This window comes from Prinia subflava, chromosome 16 (genome assembly GCF_021018805.1).
Source record: "Prinia subflava isolate CZ2003 ecotype Zambia chromosome 16, Cam_Psub_1.2, whole genome shotgun sequence".
In the NCBI taxonomy this organism is placed as follows: Eukaryota; Metazoa; Chordata; class Aves; order Passeriformes; family Cisticolidae; genus Prinia; species Prinia subflava.
Window position 1 is genome coordinate 16,745,531 of NC_086262.1, and position 25,211 is coordinate 16,770,741.

The 25,211-nt window shown below is 61.1% G+C and overlaps 1 protein-coding gene across 1 annotated transcript in view; it reads left to right on the plus strand.

Moving 5' to 3' along the window:
* Nucleotides 1-25,211, plus strand: part of PPARGC1B (PPARG coactivator 1 beta) — a 44,815-nt gene that overhangs the window by 14,836 nt on the left and 4,768 nt on the right. Inside the window, exons 2-11 of the mRNA XM_063413123.1 lie at nt 14,771-14,944; nt 17,061-17,273; nt 19,028-19,138; nt 19,776-20,877; nt 21,368-21,404; nt 21,744-21,808; nt 22,218-22,977; nt 23,443-23,518; nt 24,280-24,401; nt 24,675-24,829. Of these exons, the coding sequence (XP_063269193.1) occupies nt 14,771-14,944; nt 17,061-17,273; nt 19,028-19,138; nt 19,776-20,877; nt 21,368-21,404; nt 21,744-21,808; nt 22,218-22,977; nt 23,443-23,518; nt 24,280-24,401; nt 24,675-24,829 (2,815 nt within the window). The remainder of the gene's footprint in view (nt 1-14,770; nt 14,945-17,060; nt 17,274-19,027; nt 19,139-19,775; nt 20,878-21,367; nt 21,405-21,743; nt 21,809-22,217; nt 22,978-23,442; nt 23,519-24,279; nt 24,402-24,674; nt 24,830-25,211) is intronic.

Genomic DNA, 25,211 nt, shown 5'->3' on the forward strand with positions numbered 1-25,211 from the left:
TTGGGTGGGAGTTGAGTGGTCCCCAATCCATCTACTGCTAAGTGGAGCCTCTGGAAAGCTGCCATTCATCTCCCTGCAGTGCTCCTGGCTGCAGCGCAGTGCTGGGAGGGTTAATGTCCTCCTCCTCCTCCTTCTTCTCCTCCTTCTCCTCCTTCTCTCCGCTTCACAGCCATCTTAAAACTGCTGGAGCCAGAGCTGTGCACTCCCTGCTCCCACTCCTTTTACAGTATGGGCTGGCCAGCCAGGGAGCCCTGCCTGCTCCTCCATCCATGCAGATCTTTTCCTTCTTTGGATGTCCCCTGCTCTGGCTGCCCGGGCACTGCCTCCCTGCCTCGGGACCCTTGTCTGTGGCCGGGGGCGATGGCCGGGCCCAGGGGCTGCCCAGGCTGGGCTCAGCAGTGCCAGGGTGAGGTTTTTGCCCCTGTTTCTCCAGGACAGCACTGGGTGTCTGCCAAGGTGGATGCCAGCAGCACCCATGGCACGGAGCGAGCACTTTATGCCTGCAAATCCCTTGGTGGGTGTTAGGAAAGGTGGGAGAGGGTCACAGTTGGTAGCCAAAGGAGGGTGAGGAGCGTGGCAGAGCGGGGAAGGAGCTTTGTGGCACGGTATCCCATCGAAGATGGGCACAGGGCTCCTCCCAGCAGGACAGCAGCAGTCCTGGAGTGGGAAAGCAGCAGTGGGAATCCTTCCAGGGCAGGCAGAGAGGGCAGAGCCTCAGGCAGGCAGGCTCAGCTCCCCACTGAGCTCTTCCCCTGCCTGTCACCTCTCACAGCTGGGCCCGGGGCTCCCGGGGGTGTTGCTGGCGGCCGTGGGAGAGTTGCTGGAGCCTGTGCTGGTGGCCAGGCACAGCCCCAGCCCTCTGTGTCAGGACAGCAGCAGCACGTGCTCCTGGCTCTGTACCCCAGAGCGGCCTCTTACCCAAATACCAGCCACTGCCCAAGGGTTTATGCCCCTCCTAAACCGGGGGAAAGCAGGGGAAAGGCCTCTGGGGCCGAGGGGGGAGGCAGAAACAGGGTGTCCCTGTGTCCCCTCTGTGCTGCTTCAGCAGATGTCAGCACAGGGAGGAGGAGGAGGTCACCCAGGGATCACGTCTGGGGATTTTTTGGGTTGTTGAAAATCCGTGCATAGGATGCTGCCTGGAAAGGGAATGAGGGGAGAAGGAGGAGCAGCCCCAAAAGGCCCAGGGAGGTCTGTGGTGCTGCAGGTCCCCGTGGGCCAGTGGCAGGAACAGCCTCTCTGCAGCCCCCATGGCAGTGGGGACACTCTGGGGGGGGCAAGGACCTGTGGGGGTCATTCCAAGTGGCTTTTTCATGAGCCCCATGCCTGGTCCTGGCTGTCCCTGTGTGGGGACAGCAGCCTGGCTCTGAAATCCCTCATGTCCATGGGCACTGGCTGCTTCTGCAGCCACCAGGCTCAGTGTCCAGCCAGGGGCTGGCATGCCCAGAGCAGGGATATCCCCTCTGTCCCTGCTGGGGGATGCTCAGGGGCTGTGTCCACCCTCCCAGTGCCCAGGTGAGGCTGGGTGTGCAGCAGGAGTGCCAGGCAGGTTCCCAGTCCCCTCCTGAGCAGGTGGCACAGGCACAGTGGGCACCAGGCTGCCTCTGCTGCTGCCACCACTCTGTCCCATTGTCCCCAGGGAGCACTGGGTGGGGTGAGGCAGCCCCAGTGGCTTCTGAGACCCTTGAGAGGTGCCGCTAGCAGTGTGTGGGGTGCAGGACTGGTGCTGCTGTGGCTCCATCTCCAGCAGGGACGATGAATGGCTTAACCCTTTCCTGGCACTTCCCAGCCTCCCGTTTCCCTCTGGGTGGCGGTGGGGGACAGGCTGGGGAGCTGGGGCTGGTTCCTTTGGCCAGGGCCGTGCTGGTGGTGCTGGCAGTGCTGGCAGTGCTGGCAGCAGGGTCCTGGCCACCCAGGGAGCCGGGTGTCCCTGCGTGACCCAGCCGGGAGCCCCGGGAGGCAGGAGAGGCAGGATGGATGCCTGGAGTTCCGTCCCGCTTGGCCCCGTCTCAATGGGACTCGGTGCCAGCAGTGGGGACATGGCTGCTGCCAGTCCCAGCAGGGCCACAGCCCAGCCTGGCTGCCTGGCCACGCAGGGCATCCCTGCTTTGCACCCCTTTCTGCCAGATGTGCTGCTGGAGGCACCCCGGCCTCCCGCCAAAGGATGGGTGGCTTTCCTGGGGCTTCCAGAAGGCAGGGATGCCTCCTCACCCAAGGCAGCCACGGGTGCCAGGGCTCAGCCTGGCTGCACTCGCTGTCTCCCTGGCACTACAGGCAGGGGATCGTTTGCCAAGCACCAGGGTCACACCAGGATTTATCTCTCTGTTGCACATCCCAGAGGGAAGGAGATGGAGGCCTGGCACTCGATGGCACCCATGGCTCCCTGCCCCTCCTGCGTCTCTGCTCCATCTCTGGCTGGTTTGGTTGAGGAAAATCCCTGGATTTTGGCAGCAGGGAAGCCACAGGAAAGCCACTCATCCTTTGCCAGAAGCCTGGGTACCACTGCTGCACTCACCAGGAGCAGGGGGACCCCCTTCCCACCCAGGCAGGACCCGCTCATGCTGCCACATCTAAACCTTTGTGGGATGCAGTGTGGGGGATTTAGACTCAGTCTCACCTCTCAGGAGGCACCCAGGGAAAAGGTTCTTGGATTATTTTATGCTTTGCACCCTGTTTGCACCAGCGTGAGCCTGTGGATGTGTCCAGGCAGTCCCATGAGTGAGGGGAGCATCAGTGCAGCCCCTGGCTCCTCTCACACCAAACCCAGCAGCTGCAGGATAATAAATGAGGAGTCTATATTTAGACACTGTGTCTGGAGCAGCGTCACGGCGTTGCCAGAGGGTTTTACCATTCACCACAGGCAGGTTTCCCTGCTCCTCCAGCTCCATGCCACCTCTGCAGAAAAGCTCATCAAAGGCATCCAGCTGGAAAAGCATCCTGAACAGAAAAACTGATACCTGCACAAAATCTCAGCACCCACCACGGGATGACAGAGCAGAGCCTTCCAGGGAGCCTTGGAAGGAGCTGGCTTGGGGCCCATTTCGTTTGGCAAAGGCTTTATTTTGTTGCACAGAATTTTGTAGTAAAGAAAACAGGGATGGAGCCATCCCTTGTGCCACCCCAGCCCGGTGTCAGCTCCTGTCCCAGCAGGATTGCTCTCACCCCACGGAGCTGCTGATCCCTGTGGTCCCTAAAGCCCCCCGGCAGCCTGGCAGTGCCACTGCAGAGGGGACAGTTCCCCGATGGAGCTGGGGCTGCAGCCTGGCAGTGCCACTGCAGAGGGGACAGTTCCCCGATGGAGCTGGGGCTGCAGCCTGGCAGTGCCACTGCAGAGGGGACAGTTCCCCGATGGAGCTGGGGCTGCAGCCTGGCAGTGCCACTGCAGAGGGGACAATTCCCCGATGGAGCTGGGGCTGCAGCCTGGCAGTGCCACTGCAGAGGGGACAATTCCCCGATGGAGCTGGGGCTGCAGCCTGGCAGTGCCACTGCAGAGGGGACAGTTCCCCGATGGAGCTGGGGCTGCCTGTCCTCCGCTGCCTCAGGCGGGGGCAGTGCCTGTAATCCGTGTTGAAATGCAAGGAGAGGCTGCAGTGTTGTGCAAAGGCTGCAGAGCCCTGTGCAGAGCCTGTGGCTTTCCAGGCATCCCAGAGTGCAGGGTTGGCACTGGCTTGGGAATGAGGAGATTTGCATGAAGATTCCTGGTGCTGGGATCGGGGTTTTTTCCCGGGTTTTGCAATGTCAGGGGATGTTGGGAACAGATGATGTCCACTGCTGGCTCCTCCTAGCCCGGGGAGAGTTTTTCCAGGCAGAGCCAAACACTGAGCCATTGCCATGAGGTGTGAGTGTGGCAGAGGCAGCTGGTGACAGAAGGGTGACCAGCTCTGCCCAAGCCTTCCTCTGTGCCTCACAGCCCCAGGGCTTCTTTCCTGCATCCTTCCTTCCACAGGAAGTCTTTTGCTTGGGTTCCTGCACCTCCCAGGGATGGGAAATGCCAACGTGAGCACAATGCTGGGTAAAACTCCCCAGCCATGGGGCAAACAGCCCCTTCCCACTGCTGCACCATCTCTGCTCCCAGCTGGGCACGATGGAAGCTGTGGCTGCCCCTGGATCCCTGGCACTGCCCAAGGCCAGCTTGGATGGCCTGGGATAGTGGAAGGTGTCCCTGCCCAGGGCAGGGGCTGGAAAAAGATCTTTAAGGTCCCCTCCCAGTCCAAACCATTCCATGATTCTGTGAAGGGTGCAGTGCATGGACACCCTTCCCTGTGCCCGCCCGTGGTGCCAGCTGTGCCTTGGCAATACAGGGACACTTGAGGACGCCCCAAGGACACCCCACTGGCAGGGCTGGCTCACAGCTGAGCTGGGGGAGAGCAGCACATGGTGCAGGGGGCCAGCCAGCCCCCCAAACCCCAGGGCACCCCAGGGAGGGACAGCCCCTCGCCCACAGCGTGGGGGCAGAGGCACCCGCAGGGCTTGGGCAGCTGCCCAGGGCACTGGCAGCCCTTTGGGAGGAGGAGGAGGAGGAGGAAGGCACCTGACTGCCAGGCAGGAGTCCAACTGGTTGAAACAGCTCCCGTTGTGGTTTGCATAAGCAAGCCTGGCTCGGCCAGCTCTGGGTGCAGATGGTGTCACCTGGGGCTGGCAGTGGGGCTGAGGGGGCTGCCTGCTCTGGTGCCGTGCCCACCGTGCCCTCTGTGTCCTGCTGCCAGGCTGGCAGGGGCAGGGCTGGCTGTCCTCCTCCAGCTGTGGGGCTGTGGCCCAGCAATGTCCCTGCAGTCCCCCCACGGTGCCACTGCGAGCACAGCCCCGGCCCTGCCTCCCTGCAGGACCCTCCAAGGTGACACTGCAGGCTGTGACAAGGACACCTGGCCACGTTCCCACCTGGCAACCCCTGGCACGGAGGCGGCAGAGGCAGAGGGGTGGATAAGAGCGAGGCACAGGGCTGGAGGCTGGAGCTGCTCACATGACTGGGGAGCTGCTGCCAGGCTCCGGGGCCATGCAGAGTGCATGAAGGTGGCACACCAGGGCAGGGCTGAGGAGCCTGAACCCCTGCCAGCCCTGCATGAATTTCAGACCACTGGGATGTGGCACTGTGGATGTGGGGGTGGCTTCCCCCGCACCAGAGGGGACCCCTGGCTCTGATGCTCCCAGCCCAGAGGTGGCTGCTGGGTCAAACTGGTTCCTGTGAGATCCAGAGCTCAGGGCTGCATTTCAGGCCAGCCTGCCCTGGGGTCTCTGGCTTTCTGCTGATCCCTGGATTAGCTGGAGTCAAAAATAGGGGGGACAAGGCCTGGGGGCAGGCAAGCTCAGGGCAGCGTGGCGAGGGAGCCAGCACAAGCACATGGAGCAGTTGAAGGATCTGATTTAGTGGAAGAACTCGTGCTTGTGGGCTTGGGAGGAGCAGAAGGGCCCCCAACTGGTTTGGGAGGAGGAGAGGAGCCCCAGCCCTGAGCTGCTGGCACAGGGAGCTGCCAGACCCCTCCTCTCATGCCCTGTTGGAGCCTGCCTGGGGTTTTGGGGAGGGGAAAGGTGTGGTCCCTCACAGGAGAGAATGTGAACTAGAACAAAGCTTTGTGTCTGTGGGTTTGCATGTGCTCCTGAAGGAGCTTCATGCCCTCATAGGGATTTTTCTATCTGGAGATCTTGGAGCAGTTTCTTTCCAGGGTGAGTCAGTTGTTTGCAGAGTAGGAAGCCTGAGGAAAGCAGGTTGGCAGCACCAGCTCCAGGCTGTGGCTCCCAGAAATGCTTCCTGGAGAGCCAAAAAAGCAGGGACAGAGCCCAGCCCTGGGGGCAGTGGCCTGGCTGGGACAGCTGACAGTGCCCGGGTGCAGACCCGGACACAGCAAAGCCTTGTGCAGCCCCAGGAAATCCCCAGAGCAAACAGGTTGTGCTGCTGGCAGCGCCTGCCCAGCCTGCCCAGAGGTGCTGCTCAGGGTTCTCACCTCCTGTCCCTGCACCCACAGACCTGCTGGGACCTGCTCTCCTCTCGCCCTCCCCAGCCTGCTTTTCCCACAGAATTGGAGTGGTATCAATACTGATAATCACTTTATCCTGGGGACTCCCTGATGCCCACCTGGAAAACACCCAGCTGGCAGCAGTCCCCTTCCCCAGCAGCTCTCTGGGCATAGTGGTGTGGGGGCAGAGGCACGAGGTGACCGCACTGGGTGGTGACAGTCCCCTCTGGGCAGGACACCTCAGAAAATGGGCAATAATTTATTTGGGTGGAGCAGGATGGGGGAGGAGAGGGAGCCCCTGATTCAGGAGGAGAAGTGGGGGGACCCATTTCTTGCTGTCCCCAGGTGATGGGGACAGGGAGGTGCAGGGGGACAGGTGTTGTGCAGGGCAGAAGCAGGGACTGGCATGGGCAGTGCTGCCCGTGCCCTGCAGCCGTGAGGGGTGGCTGGCACTGCCCACCCACCTGGCATGGCTGGGGCCTCCACCTGGGCTGGAATGTGGGCATGGACACACCTGGACAGGCTGGGCAGGAGGGTGAGGACAGACCTGAGTGGGTTTGCCCTTTGCACAGAGGTTGGCCTCCCCGGGACCTCGTGCATCCAGCTGAAAACTTCATTTTCACGTGGGAGCCGGGCACAGTGGGGGCTCCCACAGCCCCCATGGCAGGAGGGCCAGCACAGCCCGTGTCCAGCAGGAGAAGGCTCCTGGAGGGTCACAGCCAGGGTTTGGTGGTGGTGGCCTGACCCCCAGCAGGGCAGGGCCATCACTGCAGCGTGCTGGGACTGCACCGGCCACGAGGTCAGGCTAATGCAGGAAGATCCTCCTTGTGCCTTCTTAACCCCAGCTTGAACCTTCCCTGTCTCCTGCCTCGGCCTGATTAGCACTGGTTAATTAGCGCTAAGAGGCTGCTGGTGGCACGAGCAGCTCCGGGCAGTGCCAGCCCACGGTGTCATGGCAGGGGGGCCTGAACCCCCCGTGAGGCTCAGACCAGGGGTGCTGCAGGAGAGCACAACCCCTGCTGCCCCTCCCGGGCAGGAGGGACTGGGAGTGTCCCCAGCAGAGGGACAGCTTGTCCAGGCAGTCCCTGCTCCTCTCCAGAGCATCAGCAAGGTGTGAACAGGCTCCTGTGGCCTGGGGAGGTGAGGGGCATGCTGCAGGTGATGGTGACAGACCTGGCAGGGAGGTGACACCGGGCTGAGGTGGCTGGCAGGCAGCAGGTTGTCTTCAGCTGCTTGTCAGGTGTGAAGGGGCAGGATTTGGGCAGGACTTGGGCCGGGTGTGACCTCTGCTCCATGTCACACAGGATGGCACCGAGAATGTGCTGGGAATTGCAGCCCTCGCCGAGCTGGGCAGAGCCAGGCTGGAGCAGCTCAGGGATTCCAGCACTGCAGGCTGTGGCTGTGGCTGCTGCAAAGCCAAGGGGAGCTTTTGGGAGTTGGGATCCCAAAGCCGTGGCTGTGAGTAGGGCTTGGTGGCACGAGATGGTGATGTCCCCGTGGGCAGTGCCTCTGAGTGCCACCACAGGTGTGACTTCACGCTGTGGCAGCTGCAGGGACAGTTGCTGCTCCCAGGCAGGGATTTGCTCTTGGAGCTGGCCGAGAGGGGTGCAGAGCTGCCAGTGCCAGGGTGAGCAGTGCCCGTGGAGCTGAGCTGAGGTTAGGTGTGACAGGCTGTGCCATGGAAGGATGTTGGCAATGCCCTCTGGACAGAAAGGGCCTCGTGGAGCCCTGCCAGCCTCTGAGCTGGGCACCAAACCTCCAAAGGGACAGGGCTGCTCCTCCTCACTGGTGTCCCTGTGCCCACATCAGTCATGTGGCTGCTGGCTGCAGGGACCTCGGGAGAGGAAGGTCTGAAAATAATCACCCCCTCATGTTTTCCTTACAAACGGAGAGAGGAATTCCCGTGAGCAGCAGAGCTGGCTAACAGTCAGCTCCTCAGTGAGTCAGGACTGTCCCCTGTCATGGCCCAGCCTGTCCCCCGTGCTGCCAGCCTGGCCCCCAGGGCTCCCAGCTTGTCTGGAGCCACAGCCTCTCCTGCCAGCTCCAGCAGTGTGTGAGTGGGGGCAATCCCAAGGATTTCAGTGTCGCAGAGCTCTGCTGGCCTCCAGTCCCCACTGCTCCCAGTCCCACTGGGAATCCTCTCGGGGTCACAGGGCTCGTGCCACCTCTTGCTGTGTCCTGGTCCCACACAGGCAGCAGGAAGGAGGTGAGCTGGTGAGGGGGAGCCCAGCCTGTCCCCATGGCCAGGGGGCCAATGGCAGGGCTGGGGACTCGGAGCTGATGGGACATTTGGGTGCCCACTGTGCTTTGTGCCCGGCTCAGCACGTGCCAGCTGCTGTCTGTTGGTCCTGCCGTTGGTTTGGAGGAGATAATGAGGAATTTCTTAGAAAACCCCACCAGGGTTCAGCCCGGGGCCTGTGCCCTGCCTGGCTGATGCCATCGAGTGGTGGCAGGGAGCAGGTGACAGGGACAGGGCTGGCAGCAGCCGGTGGCACATGTGTGTTTGGGGGTGCTGGTGGTGGGTGGCCAGGCTGGCAGGGTGGGTTGCCACGGGGTGCTGCTGTTTGTCCCCAGGGGTGCAGGGTGAAGCTGTCACACTTGGGCAGGCACAGTTCTGAGCTGTGGGTGCCCAGGTGAGCTGGCACTGCCCAGGCAGCCCTGGCAGACCGCAGGGACACAGCACAGCAGACAGGGCTGTTTCCATGAGGTGGTGTTGAGAGAGGAGGTGGCTCCTTGGGAACAGCCTGTTCTGCTGTGTCTGCTCCAGGCACAGCCTCCTCCTGCCCTTGCCCTGTGCCTGGCAGCACTGGGGGGTGCTTTGGGGGCTGTGGGGGCTGCAGGGGCTCCCTGGTGGCTGCTGCAGCCCTGGGCTGATCCTGGAGCTCAGGCAGGGCCAAAGTGGACTCTGTAATTTGAATAAATGAGCTGAGTGTAGTGTGAACATGCAGCTCTGTAACCTGTGATATACTTTGCTGCTGCCCTTCTTCCTAAACCCGACACACCTTTGTTTGAAGTATTCCAGCAGAATGTTGTTTATCCAGGGCATTATTACCAGTATCTCAGGCTCCTTTATTCTGTCCTGTGACTCAAGGACAGTTTAGTGCAATTTCTTCCATCTTCCCTCCATATCAAAGTTATCCTGGCAAGTTCATGTTTATTGTTTGCGGTTAATGTTTAATATTTCCCATTGCTGGCATCTCATGGTTGATCTTAATTACACCCTTCTAATGTAAGACAAAAGTCAGCGAGCGAGACCAGGCTCAGGCTGGGGCTGGGGCTCAGAGCCTGGCACTGGGCACCCCTTTTCCCACTCAGCACCCCCTTTTCCCACTCAGCACATCTCAGGCTGTGTTGGGAGGGCAGCTGCTCCACGTGTGCCCCAGAATCACAGAATTATTTAGGTTGGAAAGGACTTCTGAGGTCATCAGGTCCAACCTCTGAGTCCAGGCTGTGTTGGCAGAGCGTGCCCGGCGTGGGGCCCAGCAGGTCCCACGTGCTGCACCCAGAGGGACCAGCAGAACTTGGTTTGGAGTAGCTCAGGAGGAGGAAAGAGCTGCTGTTTGCTTAGTCCAGGCTTTAAGGGAGGTTTTGCCTCTTTCTGGCTGGGCTGAATCGTTGAAACGGATTAGTAGAAAGTTTAAAAAAGTAAAAATTAACAGGGGGCAGAGGGCAAAACGCCTGGCAGGACAGAGGGGTGTCTCCTGCTCCCTGCAGCCTGGGAGGGTCCTGTGTGCCTTTCCCCCAAGCCTGGGGAGGGGATGAGGGACCTGCCTGTCCCTGTGCTCTCTGGGTGTGCAGGCAGGGTCCCCTCACCTCCAGGGACCCCTCGCCCTTCACTGTGGGGCTCTCAGGCTATAAATATCAGGGGTGTCAAGGGGTGACGGGGCCAAGGCACAACCCGACACCACCTCTCCCTCATTCACAGTGACATTTTGTCAAATGCCACTGGAGAGGGGGGGTGCTTATCTGCTGGCACACACTCTGGTGACCTTCACAGCTCTGGCCAGGTGCCTCCTTGCTGTATTTACACTTATTTATAGCTCTCTCCTCCATTCCCACCTCTGCCCTCCTCGCTGGTGCTGGAGCCAGGCTGCCCACCCCACACATCCCGCATCCCTCTGGGCTGGGATGGAGCTGCCACATCCTTGGGGGTGAGGAGGGGCTGGCAGCACCTGGCCAGGGTGCTGATGGCCCGTGGGGACCGTGTCCCCAGGCTGGGAGCTGTGGGGACAGCAGGGTTTGGCCCTGGGTTTGGCCCTGGTGTGGGTCATGCCCCCAAAGTCTCTTCACTCAGGTTCTGGGGCAGCTCAGGGGGTTTGGAGGCACCCAGCCCTGCCTGCCTAAAAGGGGTGAGTGGCTGTGCCTAGTGCCACAGCAGCCAGTGCCACAGCAGCCAGTGCCACAGCAGCCAGCCCAGTGCCACACCAGCCAGCCCAGTGCCACACCAGCCAGCCCAGTGTCTCAGCAGCCAGCCCAGTGTCTCAGCAGCCAGCCCAGTGTCACAGCAGCCAGCCCAGTGTCTCAGCAGCCAGCCCAGTGCCACAGCAGCCCAGTGCCACACCAGCCAGCCCAGTGCCACAGCAGCCAGCCCAGTGCCACCTGCCCGGTGTGAGCCCATCCTGGAGCAGCCCTGCAGTGCCCGTCTCCCTGCAGGGCTGTAATCCCCGTTTGAAGCAGTCTGTGATTGCGGATTTCCCTGATAAGCCCAGACAACTCTCTGCAAAACCCCTGCCCAAGGATTTTCTTTCCTTTTTCGAGGCAGGCCCGGGTGAGGGTGAGGAGGGAGAAGCTGCCCGTGGGGCTGAGGGAGGGCTGGTGGGAGCAGCACTTGCTGTTGTCGGCATTTCTCACCGTCTGCTGCTTTGGGTCCCAGCCTGAGCGCCACTGGCTGATTGGGGCAGTGTCTGCAGCACGTGTGGATGTATATTTATCCCCTGGTGCTTTGGGCAGGCTCTGGGCTGTGCAGAGAGGAGCTGAGTCACCATTTGCTCCCCAGTGAGGAGTGCCTGTTCCCAGCTGCTTCCCTCGGCCCCTCCGAGGCGCTGCTCTTCCCTGCCTTCTCTCCATGCAGCACGGTGGCACGTGAGTGACAGGGCCATGGCAGGGCAGGGCGAGCTCCTGGAAGGTGCTGCCATGCCCCTGTGCAGCTGACTAAGCACAAGCCCTGCTGTGTGTGCCATCACCCCCTGTGCCCACACCAGAATACTTGGCCGTGACTTCAAGGGCTTGGACCCCGGGGTTCTGCAGATAAGGGTGATTTCTCCCGGTGCTGTTGTAGGAGGGAGACAGGAGAGCACCTGCAGGTCTCTCTGTCACGGTCACTGCGCTGTGCCCAGCTCCCTGAGGCAGCCAGGCAGAGCAGACAATGAGCCGAGCCCCTGCCCTGGTTCAGGGTGCTGTTCCCTGGCAGCAGGGCTGTTCCTGCTCCTCCTGGGCTCGTGGATGCAGCTGTCCCCAGGAGGCAGCAGCCTGACCCCAGCCAGCCTCTCCAGCCCTGCCCACTGCAGGGCTTTAGTTTGGGGAGCCCAAGTTGACACTGAAAAAGAGGAAAACTTCCTGTCTGCTTAATCCAGTGTTTGAATTAGAGTTGGGCTTGGGGAGGAGTCTCGTGTCTCTTCAGAGATAAGACCTCACTTGCCAGAGTCCACACTGCTCCAGACCAGAAGAACTGAAAGGGGCATGTCACACCTGCTGTCCCCAGGGTGTCAGGAGCCAGCACTGAGCTGGGACATCCTTGGACGTGGCTCCAGGCAGTGGCTGCTGGTCTAGCCCAGGACATGTCCCCAGAGCTTCTGGGGACACCAGAGACAGTGGCCTGCATTGAACACCCTCACAGTGGGGCAGGGAGGTGGATGGAACCCCTGTGCCAGCTCCTCGTGCTTGCCCCTGCCCTGGGAAGGACAGACTGGGGACATTGCAAAGGGACAAGCAGTGGGAGCACTGCAGCCCCAGAGCACCCAGGAGCTCTCCCATTGCCTGGAGACGAAGGGATGCTGACCAAGGAGACAGCAGGAGCTCTCCTCCCTGGAGCAGGCGCTCAGCAGACACTGCCAGCAGCTCTCTGGTCGCAGCCTTGCTGCAGCACACCCGGGCCAGGTGTCGGGGCTGGAGGATGCCTCCCGATTTCTGAGCATGTCTCCATGGGTGTCTGCTGGCTGCACACCAAGAACCCATGGCTGATCTTCCTACAAAGTCCCGAGTAAAATTAGAACAAAAGTTCACTCCTCTCCCAAGGCAGCAGGAAGTGCAAAGGGTGGGAAAAGGGAGAGTCAGAGCAGATGAGGTCCCGTGCCCACAGGCAGCCTCCCCACCAGTGCTGCCAGCCCCAGGCTGGGCAGGGGGCTGGGCCCTTCCCCACCCCCAGAGGGGCTCTCAGTGCTGCTCAGGGCCAGGGGTTCTGAGCTGGGAGTGATGGGCTCCCTCTGGAGCCTGGTGGCTGGGCTGGGTAAATGCCACTGCCTGGCAGAGGGGACTGGGGTGCCCATCCAGGTGGCAATGTGGGTGACCCCACTAAGCAAAGGCTGTCCCCGTGTTTTTCCAGCAGGAGGAGGAGGCTCAACACAGTCAGAGCTGAGTTTTGGGCATTCCTGAGCTGTGGTGGGCAGGAAGCTGGGAGCATCCCCAGCTGGCAGTGGCGGGGCAGTGCTGGCCCGGAGTGCCCAGAGAGGGCAGCTCAGCAGCGTTAGATTGCAGCAGGTTATTTTTACCCAGCCCTGTTGCCAATGGGGACATGTCACATCTGTGGAGTTGATCAAAAGACATCCCGAGCACTGGTGTCAGCTGCTCCTTGTGATCTCAGCACCAGGATCTTTTCCCTTGTGGCATATCAAAAGGAGCAGGAGAATTTGGCTGCTCTGCTATTTTTAATTGCACGCACACACGCACACACAGACACACGTATATCTATGTATGTACAGTTCAGCTAAAAATAAAAGCCTTTGCCTGTGTTCCCATGGGAAGATTTGGGGAGAAGGGGGAGACAAAGTTGTCACAAGACTTTTTCTGGAGCAGGAGCTAGAGCAGGGACAGAAAGGCAGGGACGAGCCACAGCAGGTAAGGGACACATCTGAAAGGCCAAAGGACATCTGATCCCAGAGCAGTCCCGGCTGCCCCTGAGCAGAGGGGACACAACAAGGGGAAGGGCAGCACCTGTGTCCCCCAGGGCTGGCCCTGGGGACTCCCGACCTGCTGCGTGTGCTCTGACACCTGGGAACAAAGGGTTTGGCAGGACAGGTTAAAAAATCTCCATCCCTGGGGGCCCAGTGAGGAGTATCAGCTCCCAGAGCCACCCAGGGGTGCCCGGTGCCCTTTGTGGCACCACACTTGTGGTATTTACCTGATACACGTCCCTCCAGAAAAAAGGTGAAACAAGGGGGAGAGCATCCCCCAGAGGGGGGCAGCTCCCAGAGCTTTGTCTGGGGCAGCTCCCTGCATCCCCCAGCCCCACTGCAGCCCCTGGGCATGGCTGGCACATGGCACTGGCTCACCATCAGGCCATAAAACCACTCTGCCCTGCCCTTGCTGTGCCCTCCAAGGTGCTCTCCCTGTTTTCCACCTCCCCTGGGACTGGGCAGGGTGGGAAGGAGGTGAGAGATGCGAAATGGGATTGAGTGTGTGCAGGGAGTGTCCTCTGGAGTGTCCTGAATGTGGTGGGGAGCGTGGCAGACAGGCTCATCAGCCTGGGGCAACACAGTCAGTAATCCCAGATTATCCCAATTTGAGAAACAAAAAATGAGAAGAGAAAGAGGGAAAAGCTGTCTTTTCCATTCCTGCAGCTGGGTTTGAAATCCCTTCTTCCTTCCCATTGAGTGACAGAGCAGACCCTTCCAGGAGGAGGGGCCCCCACACTCCCCTGCAGCCTCTCTCACATGCTCAGATGTTTGCCTGCTCCAAAATCCATTTGCTCTGTAAATAAACTTGCCTCCCTCACTGCCAGAAACCTCCCCTTGGGCAGCCAATGCAGGGAGGAGTCACACCAGACCTTTCCCCTCCGTGTTTTAACCTGGACACCGAGGCCAAACCAGGCAGGGTCCAAGTGCCAGGGCAGGCAGCGGGTGCTGGTGCCAGCCCGGCTCCCTCGGGTGCTGGGTGCAGCCCTGGGGTTTCGTGGCTGGAAGCCAGGCCCAAGTGGGGCAGGTGCCAGCTCTTTTCTGTGGTTAAATGGAGATTTTTAGCTCAGCTCCTGCAGCTGACATCACCCCGTGAGCTCTCCATTCATTTCCAGGCTGTTGTTCCCATCCTGCAGGGAGCAGGGTCTGGGTGGCCTTGGCGGTGCTTTGGGATGTGCAGCTTCCCCCAAGGGTGTCCTGAGCAGTTCAGGGCCCCGTGCTGGGGACAGGGTGAGCACCAGGTGTGAGCTGGCCCTGTGTGCTGCTGTCCCCGGTCTCCTGCACTGATCCCCAGGCTGACTGGGTAACCTGGATGTCACTTTTAGGGCACCAGGGGCAGGAATTGCCCCTAAGAGCCCGGGGTGTCTGTGCTGTGCCCTGAGCATCTCCCTGGGAGGGACCAGGCTCTTCCCACGCAGGTCCTGCTGCTCCAGCCTCTGCCACAGCTGGGACACCAGAGGGGGCTTGGTGGCAGCTCTGGGGCTGCTCACAGTGACCAGTGCAGGTCGATTGGGTGAAAAGGTGCCCACCACACCCTGCCAGTGCCGTGTCACTGCTCCTGGAGAAGTGGGACAGGGGCTGGAGCGGGGCTGGGAGCAGGGGGTGGGTGCACCCCGGGGTGGGATCAGTGGCCGTGCCCGTGGCGGGGGGGATGCTGCTGTCTGTGCCGCCTGCCCTGTGTGCTGAGCCCGTGTCTCTCCCTCCCCTGTGCAGTATGAGGTGTCTGGAGAGGAGCACCTCTACTCCGACTTCCCCGAGATCGATCTGTCCCAGCTGGACGCCGGGGACCTGGACTCTGCCGGCTGCTTCGGGGAGCTGCACTGGGGCGGGGAGCGCTCCGAGACCGACTCCAGCCAGTACAGCACCGACGACTCCGAGCTCTTCCAGGTACCCCCATCCCCCGGGCACGGAGGCACGGGGAGGAGGAGGAGGAGGGTGGGAGTAGGGAACACACACCACTATTAATATCTCCTCCCCAGCTGATTAGTGCTCCATTAATTTGTGCACCGGCTCTAAATGGGGCAAGCAGAGTAGGGCTAACGAGGAGGAGGAGGAGGCTGCTGAGCCAGCCCTCCTGTGCTGGATTATTCACAGGGAACTGCAGGATTATTCACGGGGTGCAGCGTGTCCTGTTCCATTCCTGGAATGCCAGGGCGGCGGTGCGGGGGTCTCAGCGCTGGAGGAATTCCCTTCCCAGGAGCACAGAGCAGCCCCCTCTGTGTGGGGCTGGTTCCTCTCCTCGGCTCTGGGCTGGATTCGTGGCTGTGCCGTGGTGCAAAGCTGGGGCAGGACTGCTCATGCCCCTCTGCTGCTGTCTCTGTTTCCTCTCCTGGAGCTGTGAGGACAGGGCAGGGCTGTGGGCACGGCACAGACAGGTTGGAAGCAGAGGTGCAGAGGGGACCCTGCACAGAGCAGGCTGGGCAGCCCCCTCGCCCTGCCAAAGCTCAGGCCATGCCCTGGATGTGCCTGTCCTTGGGGCTGGGGTCTCTGTGCCTTCCTGACCAGCACCCAGGCCTTTACCCCTTACACAAGGAGATTGTGAGCCACTGGCACCAGCTAATCACCAACCCTGGGTTACATTTTGGGAGGAGCAGGATTTCTATTTAAACAAGGAGATAAAAAAAAAGGCTCAATATTTTCTAACCTGCCCATAATAACAACCCTCTGGCTTTTATGCTGGGCTGATGCTGTGCTTGAAAATGGTCCAGTCCAGCTGAGGGACCTTCATCACGAGATGCATATTTTCCGTGAACTTCCTGGGGAAAAGATAAACAGAAAAGAAATGCAAAAGCCAGGCCGATGAGGAGCAGTGGACTATGATGAAATGTATCCCACTGAACTTGTATGCACAGCAATCTCGTGCCAATAACAGGAGGAAAAGAAACGGAGCCAAAAATGGAGCATCCTGCTGCCTTTCCCTGGAGCCTGCTCTAGTAACTGCGAGCAAGGTTAGGGCATGGAACAAAAGATGTTTAATTTTCAAACAAGAGGAGAGAAACACAGGAGGCTGTGTGCAGGCAGCAGTCCTGCCTGTGAGCCTGACTCTACCCCCGTGCTAATTTTATCGCTGATGGTAGCCTGCTTCTCGTTGGACATGGTTTACATTCAGATTATGATGGAGGAGGACCAAAAAGAAGGAACTCCTGGCTCCAGCCATTCCTCAGCTTCTGCATCCTCTTCTGGGCTTCAGCACTGTATTGCCAGACTGGAAGGGAACTCGTGGGGCTGGGTGGGACTGGGAGGGCACTGGGAAGGCTGGAGGTGCATCAGCAAAGGTAAAGCCCAGATAAAAACAGGGACCCAAATCAAGCTGGAGCAGGGGGGAGACAGGAGCAGCCCCTGGCCCTGCCTGGCCCAGAGTGAGATGAGCCTTGCACTGCAGCTCCCCTGACCCAGTTTTTGGGTGAACAGCCAAACGAGAGGGAGGTTTGGGAGTGACTGGGGCTGTGCTCTGGACAGAGTCTCTCACAGAGCACTGGGTGCACCAGCTGGAAGTGTGAGGGCTGAGAGCCCCCGAGGAGCTGGAGGAGCCTGTTTGGGGGTTTCTAGTGAACACAAAACTCAGAGTGGTTGTTGTCACAAGCTGTGGCATCTGGCCAGGGGTGCAGCCCGGGCAGAGCTTCCCCTGTGCCCTCCTGCCCACTGGGCAGCCCTGGTGAGCTCACAGCTCTTGCACTTGCAGCCCAGAGCCGGGAGGGTTTGGGCCAGGAGCTTTTTTCTCCAGATCCATCATCTGCTGCTGTTTGCCTCATGGTGGGGTGGAGGGACTGTTGGGAGAGAAGAAGCTCTGATTCATTCCTCTCCTGCTGGGGTGCAGGTGGACAGACTGATGCTCCTTTTCCAGGTCTCTCCTCATCCCATCCTTGTGCTGTTCTGGGGAAGAGCTCTTCACTGGGCAGTGTGGGAGCTGGTGTGGCTCTGAGGGTCCCTGTCCCCTCTCCAGCACCCTGGGGTCCCCCTGCCCAGCCTAACACCCCCTTTCTCCTCTGCCTGCTCCTTCCAGATAATAGACAGCGAGAACGAAGCGCTGCTGGCAGCCCTCACCGAGACTTTGGATGATATACAGGGAGATGACATGGGCCTGGCTGCCTTCCGAACTATGGAAGAGGGGGACACGCTCAACTCCGCCACCACCTCACCTGCCCCTTCCCCCAAACCCACCGCCCCGGTCTCGGGGGGGCCGCCCCCGGCCCCCGAGGGTGATGAGCTGTCTCTAGTAAGAACCCACTTCCTACTGTTTAAGGTGGATTTGGATGAGCCCCAGATAAGCCGGCTGCATGGGTATGATAGGAAGCCAAGGTCTGAATTTTTTCATTCTAGGCTTAAAACTCTCTTTAACCGTCAATACCAAAGCATATACTTGTATTGTATACGTATACATGTTCTGCATCATTGCTGTCACTCCATCACCATCCTCACGGGAACGAGCTGTGTGTATACAAATCTCTCTCTGGGCGGGGTGGGGGCGGGTGGCAGAGGGCTGGGGGCTGCTTTGGCACACCCACGCCTGCTTTTAACCCCGTGTGCAGGAGTGGGGCTGCCCGGGGCTGTCCCTGGCTCACCCCAGCCCCGTGCCCATGGGCAGTGGTGGCTGCTCCCCCTGGCTCTGCCCCGGGCTGTCACAAGAGGGGCTTGCCTGAGTGTCAGCCCCTGCCCTCGGCTTTCAGTGGGAGGGTTTGACCCTCCCTGTGCCTTCCACCAAACCCCCTCCGGGGCTGTGTGGCCTCCAGTCCCTCCAGATTTGGTGGCTGGAGCATCCCTCTGCATTCCCTGCAGTACTGGGGCTCCAGCCCCGCTCCCCTTCCTGGCCAGGATGACCTGGGAGCGTCTCCTGCCATCCCTGGGAGGTTCCCTGGGAGGTTCCGTGGGACAGGACACCCAGCCCGCTCCCAGTCCTCCCCAGCGCCCCCAGCCCGGCCCCGGGGTGTCCCCAAAAACCCAGCGAAGGGGAGGAGTGACATCCAGTGGTGACAGCGTGCATCTCCACCGCCCACGCCCCGCGGGGTATATATCACACATGACCTGTATGTGTATATATAGGATGTATACGTTGCAGGGGCGGGGGGGAAAGGGTGCTGGGCGCTTCCAGCCTCACTCCTGAAGCTGCGGGTGCCCCGGCTGGCATTTCCTGGCAGACCCCGACCCGGGCACCCCTTTTCTATCACTCCCTGACCCCCAGGGCTCCGTGCCCCCCGGGAGCCCCAGATCTGCCTCTCCTGCAGTCCCCGGTGCCTACGCAGTCGTCTTGCTGTTGAGCTGTTGTCGGTTGTTAGCGCCACACGGGCACAATCGCAAATGTTGCTGGGTGTGGGGTCTGGGGATTTTTTTCCCTCCCCCTGACCAAAATTGGGGTTGAGTAGAAGGAAAATGTGGTGCTGTCCCTGCCCTCAGAAGTGGTGGCACTGCGGGTGGCCTGGGGAAAGCTTCACTCCCAGTGCCCATGGGCTTGGCACCGTGCTGGGGGTCATGTCCCACAGGGATTTGCATCTGCAAAAGGCCTTGAAAGCTCGTTAACGAGTCGAGGCCCTCTCTGGATGTTTTGGCTAAATGAGCCTCGAACGGGGACTCGAGCGAGCTGTCCAAACCCATCACTCACACCAGTGTAAAGCCTCTGTCACCTCAGGGCAGAACTGATGGAGTGAGAAGCTGGGATGCCACGGCAGCTCCTGTGTGTCTGACACCAGTGGGGCTGTCCCTGGGAAGGAAATTCCCTCCTGTCCCCACTGCCCCGACCTGCCTGGGGGTCCCTGAATGCTGTGGGGGCAGCCCCGATCCCCACAGGGCTGCACCTGCCCCACAGCCACCAGGAGGTGGGAAATCCTAACCCTAACCCTCCCTGCCTGATATTTTTTTTGCCCCATTTTTGGGTGGGATGCTCGGTGGTGGATGTGCTCGCACACGAGCCAAGGGGCTGTTTTCTCCTGCCCTCGCTGCCGTGCCGACTCCTTTTCTTGCCCCTTCTCTTTGCAGCTGAAGAAGCTGCTCCTGTCTCCGTCGCCTCCGAGCTGCGAGGCCCAGCGGGACGGGAGCGCCCGGCGCCCGGGGACCCCAAAGTCCCGGCCCGCACGGCCCTGCACAAAGGTACAGCCTGCAGCCCTGCAGCACCCCCCTCCTGGGAGCCGTGCCCCTGGGGATGGAGCCTCTGCTGGGCAAGGCTCGGGGACAGGCACTGTCACCTGCAGTGCTCCCAGCCCTGCCTGGGCTCTGCAGAAGTTCAGACTGTGCTGTGCTAAGAAGCAACGTGATCTCGCTTGAACCCAGGGGGGTTTGGTCTCTGCCAGCTTCCCTGAGCACCCATTTGTGCAAGCCCCATGTGCTCCCTGGGCACCCTCTTGCTCCCCTCCCTGCTGACTCTCAGCCCAAGCCAAGGCCTTTGGGCAGAGTCTCTGCCTGTCACACTGCAGAGCCCACCCCGACACTTCAGCTGATCTGAAACCAGGCAGAAGGTGCCATCAGAGGTTTTCCTACTTTGCTAATGGTAATTGTGTGATGCATTAGGCCTGGCAAATTGGATTGTCTGGGAAGAGCAGCAGATCCCTGCTGGGGTGAAGGAGCATCACTGCGTGCAGGAGGGGCAGCACTCGGGCACGGGGCTGACCCAGGGAGGTCGGGGTGCTGCTGAGTCAGAACTGGGGGGTTGAGGGTGTGGGGTGGCTCTGCCAGCCTCCCCCAGGGCTGTGGGGCTCAGGGCTGACATTCTGCTCTCTCCTCTGGCAAGGTGGAGGCTCCCCGGGACAGGAGGGCGAGCGTCCCGCAGGCGCAGAGCCGCAGCTGCACGGAGCTGCACCGGCACCTCACCTCCAGCACCTCCTGCTCCCACACCAAAGCCCCCCAGGCACCCGAGGAGTGTCCCGGCAGCGCCCACCACCCATCCCCGGGCGACTGCGCCCATCACGAGGACGACAGTGACTCCAGCGAGGACTCGCTGAGCTCCGGCGACTCTGCCCCCGCGCTGTCCTCGGCGGAGGAAGGCGCGGGCAGCCAGTTCTCCTGCGAGGGGGAGCTGCACTCGGTGGTGGAGCTGATCCGCTACATGCACACCTACTGCCTGCCCCCCCGCAAGCTGCCCGCCCGCGACCCCGCCGACACCAAGCCCCAGCCCTGCAGCCCCTTCAAGAGAGCCAAACCGGACTGTGCCCCCGCGCCGGGCGGCGCCCAGAGCCGGCCGGGCTGCGCCTGGCAGGCGGCCGGCGCCTGCAAGAAGCCCGGAGCATCCTTCTCCATCCTGAAGGAGCTGCTGGCACGGGACCTGCTGTGTGATGTGAGCAAGCCATACCGCCTGGGCAAGCCCGTGTACGCGGCGCTGGCACGGCCGCCCGGCTCCTGCTCCCCCGTGCCGCCCGACGGGGAGGATGCCAGCGGGACCTGCACATCCAGGGCGAAAGCAGCAGCAGCAGCAGCAGCAGCAGCAGCAGAGAAGGGCGAGCCCCGGCAGAGCCCCGAGGCGGAGGCGCCGCGGGAGCTGGGCAGCCTGGAGGACGATGCTGGGAAGCAGGAGGGCACGGCGGGCGCGGGGCGGGCGCCCTGCAGGCAGGACAGCGCCGTTTACGCCGTGCGCCGCTCCAAGAGACTCAACCCCGAGCTCGGGCACTGGCTCTCCTTCCTTGACGAGCCCCACGCCGAGTCCTCCGTGCCCCTGGGCTGCAGGGAGGCCGCTCCGTGCGCAGTGCTGGAGGGCTTCTCTGCCCAAGAGCCGGCGGCCGAAGTGGAGGTGGGGGGCACAGCCCCACCGGCGGAGCCCCAGCCCCTCTGCCTGGGTGCCCTGGGGGACGGCGAGGTGGGCACCGAGAGCCGGCGCTGTGCCCTCCTGGAGCAAACAGGTGAGGGCCTTGGGGACTGTCAGCCTCACCCTCCCCAGCCTGCCCGTGCTGCCCGGGCCGTCCCTGCCGTGGGCGAGTGATGCTGGCTGGGTGCTGGGCACTCAGCTGGCAGCAGAGCTGTGAGCAGCCCCCGTGCTGCCTGGCTGTGGGGTCCCATGCAGGGGGAGCTGGGGGTCTGTTTGCTTTTGGGGTGCTTTCTCAATCCATGGGCATCTTCTGCCTCAGTTTCCCCATCCTTATAATGAGGTGAAGGAGTTGGTGTAGCCATAACCCAGCAGGGAGCAGGTTCCCCATGCCTTCAGGTTCTTCCCCATGGGTCTGGGCTCTGGGGTGCAGCTGCAGTGGTGCCCCAAAACCCCAGCAAGCTGCAGGTGCAGGAATGGCTCAGCCCTGGCAGCGTGAGCCATCCCTCTCAGATGGGAGGCAAAGCCCTCAGTGGGACTGCAGGGATACAGCTCCACTGGTAACCTGCTTCTCTCCTGCCTTTCAGAAACACCCAGGTGTCTCACGCTGTCCTTGGCACAAACGTAAGTGCAGATGGGGCTGAGTGAATCAATCTGGGGCTGCAAACTGCCTGGGCTTGTGTGGCTGGCAGGGCCTCTGCAGCACAGGGAGCTGTGTTTGCAGAGCACAGGGAGCTGCACTGCTGGCCACGGGCTGTGGGGAGCCACAGGGAGCTGGGAGAGTCCTGTGCCCAGGGCAGGGCATTTTGTGTGTGCCCTGGAGCTGCTCTGGGTTACTCTGTCAGGCACCAGCCAAAGTGGGAGGGTTCATTTGTGGGCAGTGTTTTCTCAGCTTGCTTTTGGGTTTTGGGGCTGTGGTTCATCTAAACTCCTTCTCTTTCCTGATTCTCTGCTCTTCTCCAGTGACCCAGCCTTTGGGAAGAGAAACTTTGAGCCAATGCTGACTGTGGAGCTGTGTGGGACAGCAGGTAGGACAAGCTTTGAATTTTTTAGTTTTGCAAAAATCTCCTCTAGGAGGGGACTCATTTACCCTAAATTCAGCCTGGAGGCATCAGTTCCAGCCCAGCCAGCCAAGGGGGCACCTTCATCCCCTTCACACTGCAGGCACAGGAGACTCCCTGTGCGCTGCCACATCCGAGCACCATGAGCAGCTCAGGGGAACGCGTTTGGGGTGGGAGGAGCTGTTCAGGGGGGTCCTGCATGAGCCAGGAGGGAAGGGAGAGTCCTCTGGGCCCTACTGGGATCAAGGCATCCTTCTTGTTCCCCGAAGTGCCACTGGATGAGGCTGTGGGGGCCGTGGGCACAGCCCCGGGCTGGGTGGGACAGGGCAGGACGGAGGGGGCAGAGCTGACTCCTGCCCTTTGTTTGGGGGTTCAGGTCTCACACCGCCCACCACCCCGCCATATAAACCCGCCGAGGAGGACCTGTACAAGCCAGACATCCCCCAGGAGCCAGGGAAGGAGGAGGGGATGGCCCCCAGCCCCGGGGACGTGGCAGCCTCACGGAAAGCCCCCCGCAAGCACCCGGAGAGGACGGAGCTGCTGGCGCACCTGAGCCGGGCGGGCGCGCGCCCACTGCCCGAGCAGCAGGGCCTGCTCAAGCGGCCCTTCTCCCGCTCCTTCGGGGACCACGACTACTGCCAGGTGCTGAAACCCGAGGCCGCCCTGCAGAGGAAGGTGCTCAAGTCGTGGGAGCCCCCGAGCCAGGTGGAGACCGAGCACAAGAGGAGGGTCCCGGCCGCCCACTACCAGGGGCTGGAGCTCGGCAAGGACGCGGGCGCTGAGATGCTGTGGAAGGACGGCGTCAAGCAGCTGAGAGACCAGGAGATCAGAGCCAGCTTAACGAAGCACTTTGGCTTTCTGGACAGTGCCCTCGACGACGAGGACATGGTGTTCTGCAAGACCCCCGAGTATGACACCGTCTTTGAGGACAGCTGCAGTGAGAGCGGCTCCCCCGTGGAGGAGGATGAGGAGGAAGAGGAGGAGGAGGAGGAAGAGGAGGAGCACGGCAACACCAAGCTGTGCCTGAGGAGAAACCCCCTTTCCAGGACCAGTTTGCATTACTGCTCCCGGAGCAGGTCCAGCTCGGGCTCCTCGTGCTGCCGGTCGCGGTCACCTGCCAGCAGACGCGCCTTCAGGTACGGGGACATCGGGACTGGTGTTACCCCCTGAATCTTCATCTTGTTCAGGGCAGCCCCAGTGCCCTCTGCCCTGCTGGCCCAAGCAGTAAGGATGCTAATAATGAAAGAAAAACTACTTTTTTGTAATAATAATTGGTACTGCATCAGCCACTGCTGCATCAGCCATGGCCTGAGGAAGCAGTGGCAGAGCAAAGCACCCCCAGGGGTTCCATGGGTGACAGGGCATGGGCAGGCACCCAAGCCAGGCCTGGGAGGGGGCATGTGCTGCCTGGGCACAGCCTGGCACCCATGAGAAAACCTTCCCAGTGTCCTTTCCAGTGTTTCCAGACCCCACTCTCTCCTTGCCTCCCAGTGCCCCCGAGTGCCCACCCACTCCCGTGGGTGTCTCAGCGTCTCACTGATGTTTGAAGCTTTCCCAGCAGCTCCCCCAGCCCTGGGCTGACCTCGTGTCCCTCCCTGCAGGTGTGAGAATGGCGAGCAGTGCCAGGGAGGGAGCGGGCACCGGGGCCAGCTGAAGAAGAGACGGGAAAAGGCCATCGTAAGTGAGGGGGGACAAAGCAGCCCCAGCCCTCGGCTCAGCTCCTGCTCCACAAAGCAGCCGTGGAGCCCTGGCTTCAGCATCCCTTGGTGCCAGGCCAGTGTTAAACAAGGACATGGGGGTGGAGGGGGGAGAGGAAAACCCAACGTGCAGCGGAAGCCGCCAGCGATTGGCAACACACGGAGTCCTTGGCACAGGGATGCCCAGAGCATCCCACGCTGGTGCCTCAGTGCATTTGGCACTGGTGGTTTGTGGGGTGAACTGGGGAATCCCTGAAGCTGCCCAGCTGTCACAGATGTGGCCCCGCTGCATCCTCGTGCACCAGGAACCCGTGGGCACATGCTGGGAGCTGGGAGAGGGGTGGGCACGTGGCAGAGTAAATGGGTGCTCCCTGCTGTTGTGCTCACACACACACACACTCTCACACATGCTGCTTTGGCACTTTTTCCTGCATTGCAATTGGATTTTGCCCCTGGCAGTTCTTGGGAATATATCCCACGTTTGCCAGGAGAAGCTGAAAGAGCTGCAAGAATGCAGGAGAATTTTAAAAGAGAATAAGGGGCGGAGGCTGCTCCACCCTGGTTATGGCTGTCCTGGGGGTGACACTGTGACCTGGCTGGAGTGGAGACAGCCAGATCCTGGACAAATCAGTGTGTCCATGGCAGTGCTGCCCACTGCTGCCTTGCAGGGGCTCCTCCACAGCCCACCAGCAGCACGGAGGTGCAGGGTCCAAGCCTGAAAGCTTTTGGTTGCTTTGGCAGGGGGAAGGCCGGGTGGTGTATATCAGAAACCTCTCCAGCAGCATGAGCTCCAGCGAGCTGAAGAAACGCTTCGAGGTGTTTGGTGAAATCGTGGAGTGTCAGGTCCTGTCCAGGACTAACAGGTGGGTGGGCAGTGAGCTGTGCTCCAGGGCTCCTGTAGCTACAGGCAGCTCCTCTGCCCAGGCCCCACAGCACTGCCAGGCAGTGCCACAGCAATGCCCTGGGTTGGCCAAGCCCTTGGTCTTGGTGCTTTGGTCAGGGAGATTCAGTGTGTCCAGAGAGCCAAGGGCATCTGTGGGATGGAGGAGTGGTAGAATGATGGGCCAGGGGTTTAGTGCTGTGTCACGAGGCCTGTGGGGCTCATCACATCTTGAATTCTTTCTCTGGTTGCTCAGGGGGGAGAAGTACGGCTTCATCACGTACCGCTATTCCGAGCACGCCGCCTTATCGCTGAAGAACGGCCCCTCGCTCAGGAAGAGGAACGAGCCCTCCTTCCAGCTCAGCTCTGGTGGCCTGGGGCGCTTCTTCTGGACCAGATACGCTGACCTGGGTGAGGAAGCAGCAGCTGCTTTGTCTCTTATCAGCACAGAGCAGTTACAGCATGCTGCAGCACTGAGCCCTGGTCACGCAGGGACCCAAACGCCTTCAGAGCCTGCAGGAAAAGCCCTCTGGCTTTCCTATGGCTCGTGGAACTGCTCATGGCTCAGGCAGGTGGATTGGCAAACTGGGGAGAAGAAAAAAACGTGGTGTGAGGCCTCAGGGTGTGTTGAATGTAGCATCACAGCCCGGGGCTGCCGGGTCAGCTGAGCGCAGCCCATCCTGTGTCTGCTGAGTTCCTGCACAGTGCTGGAGGCTTTCCAGCAGAAAACTCCCTTCCCAGGCATTAGACAAGGCAGGCAGCAACATTTCATTAGCCCAAGAGGTGATGTGGG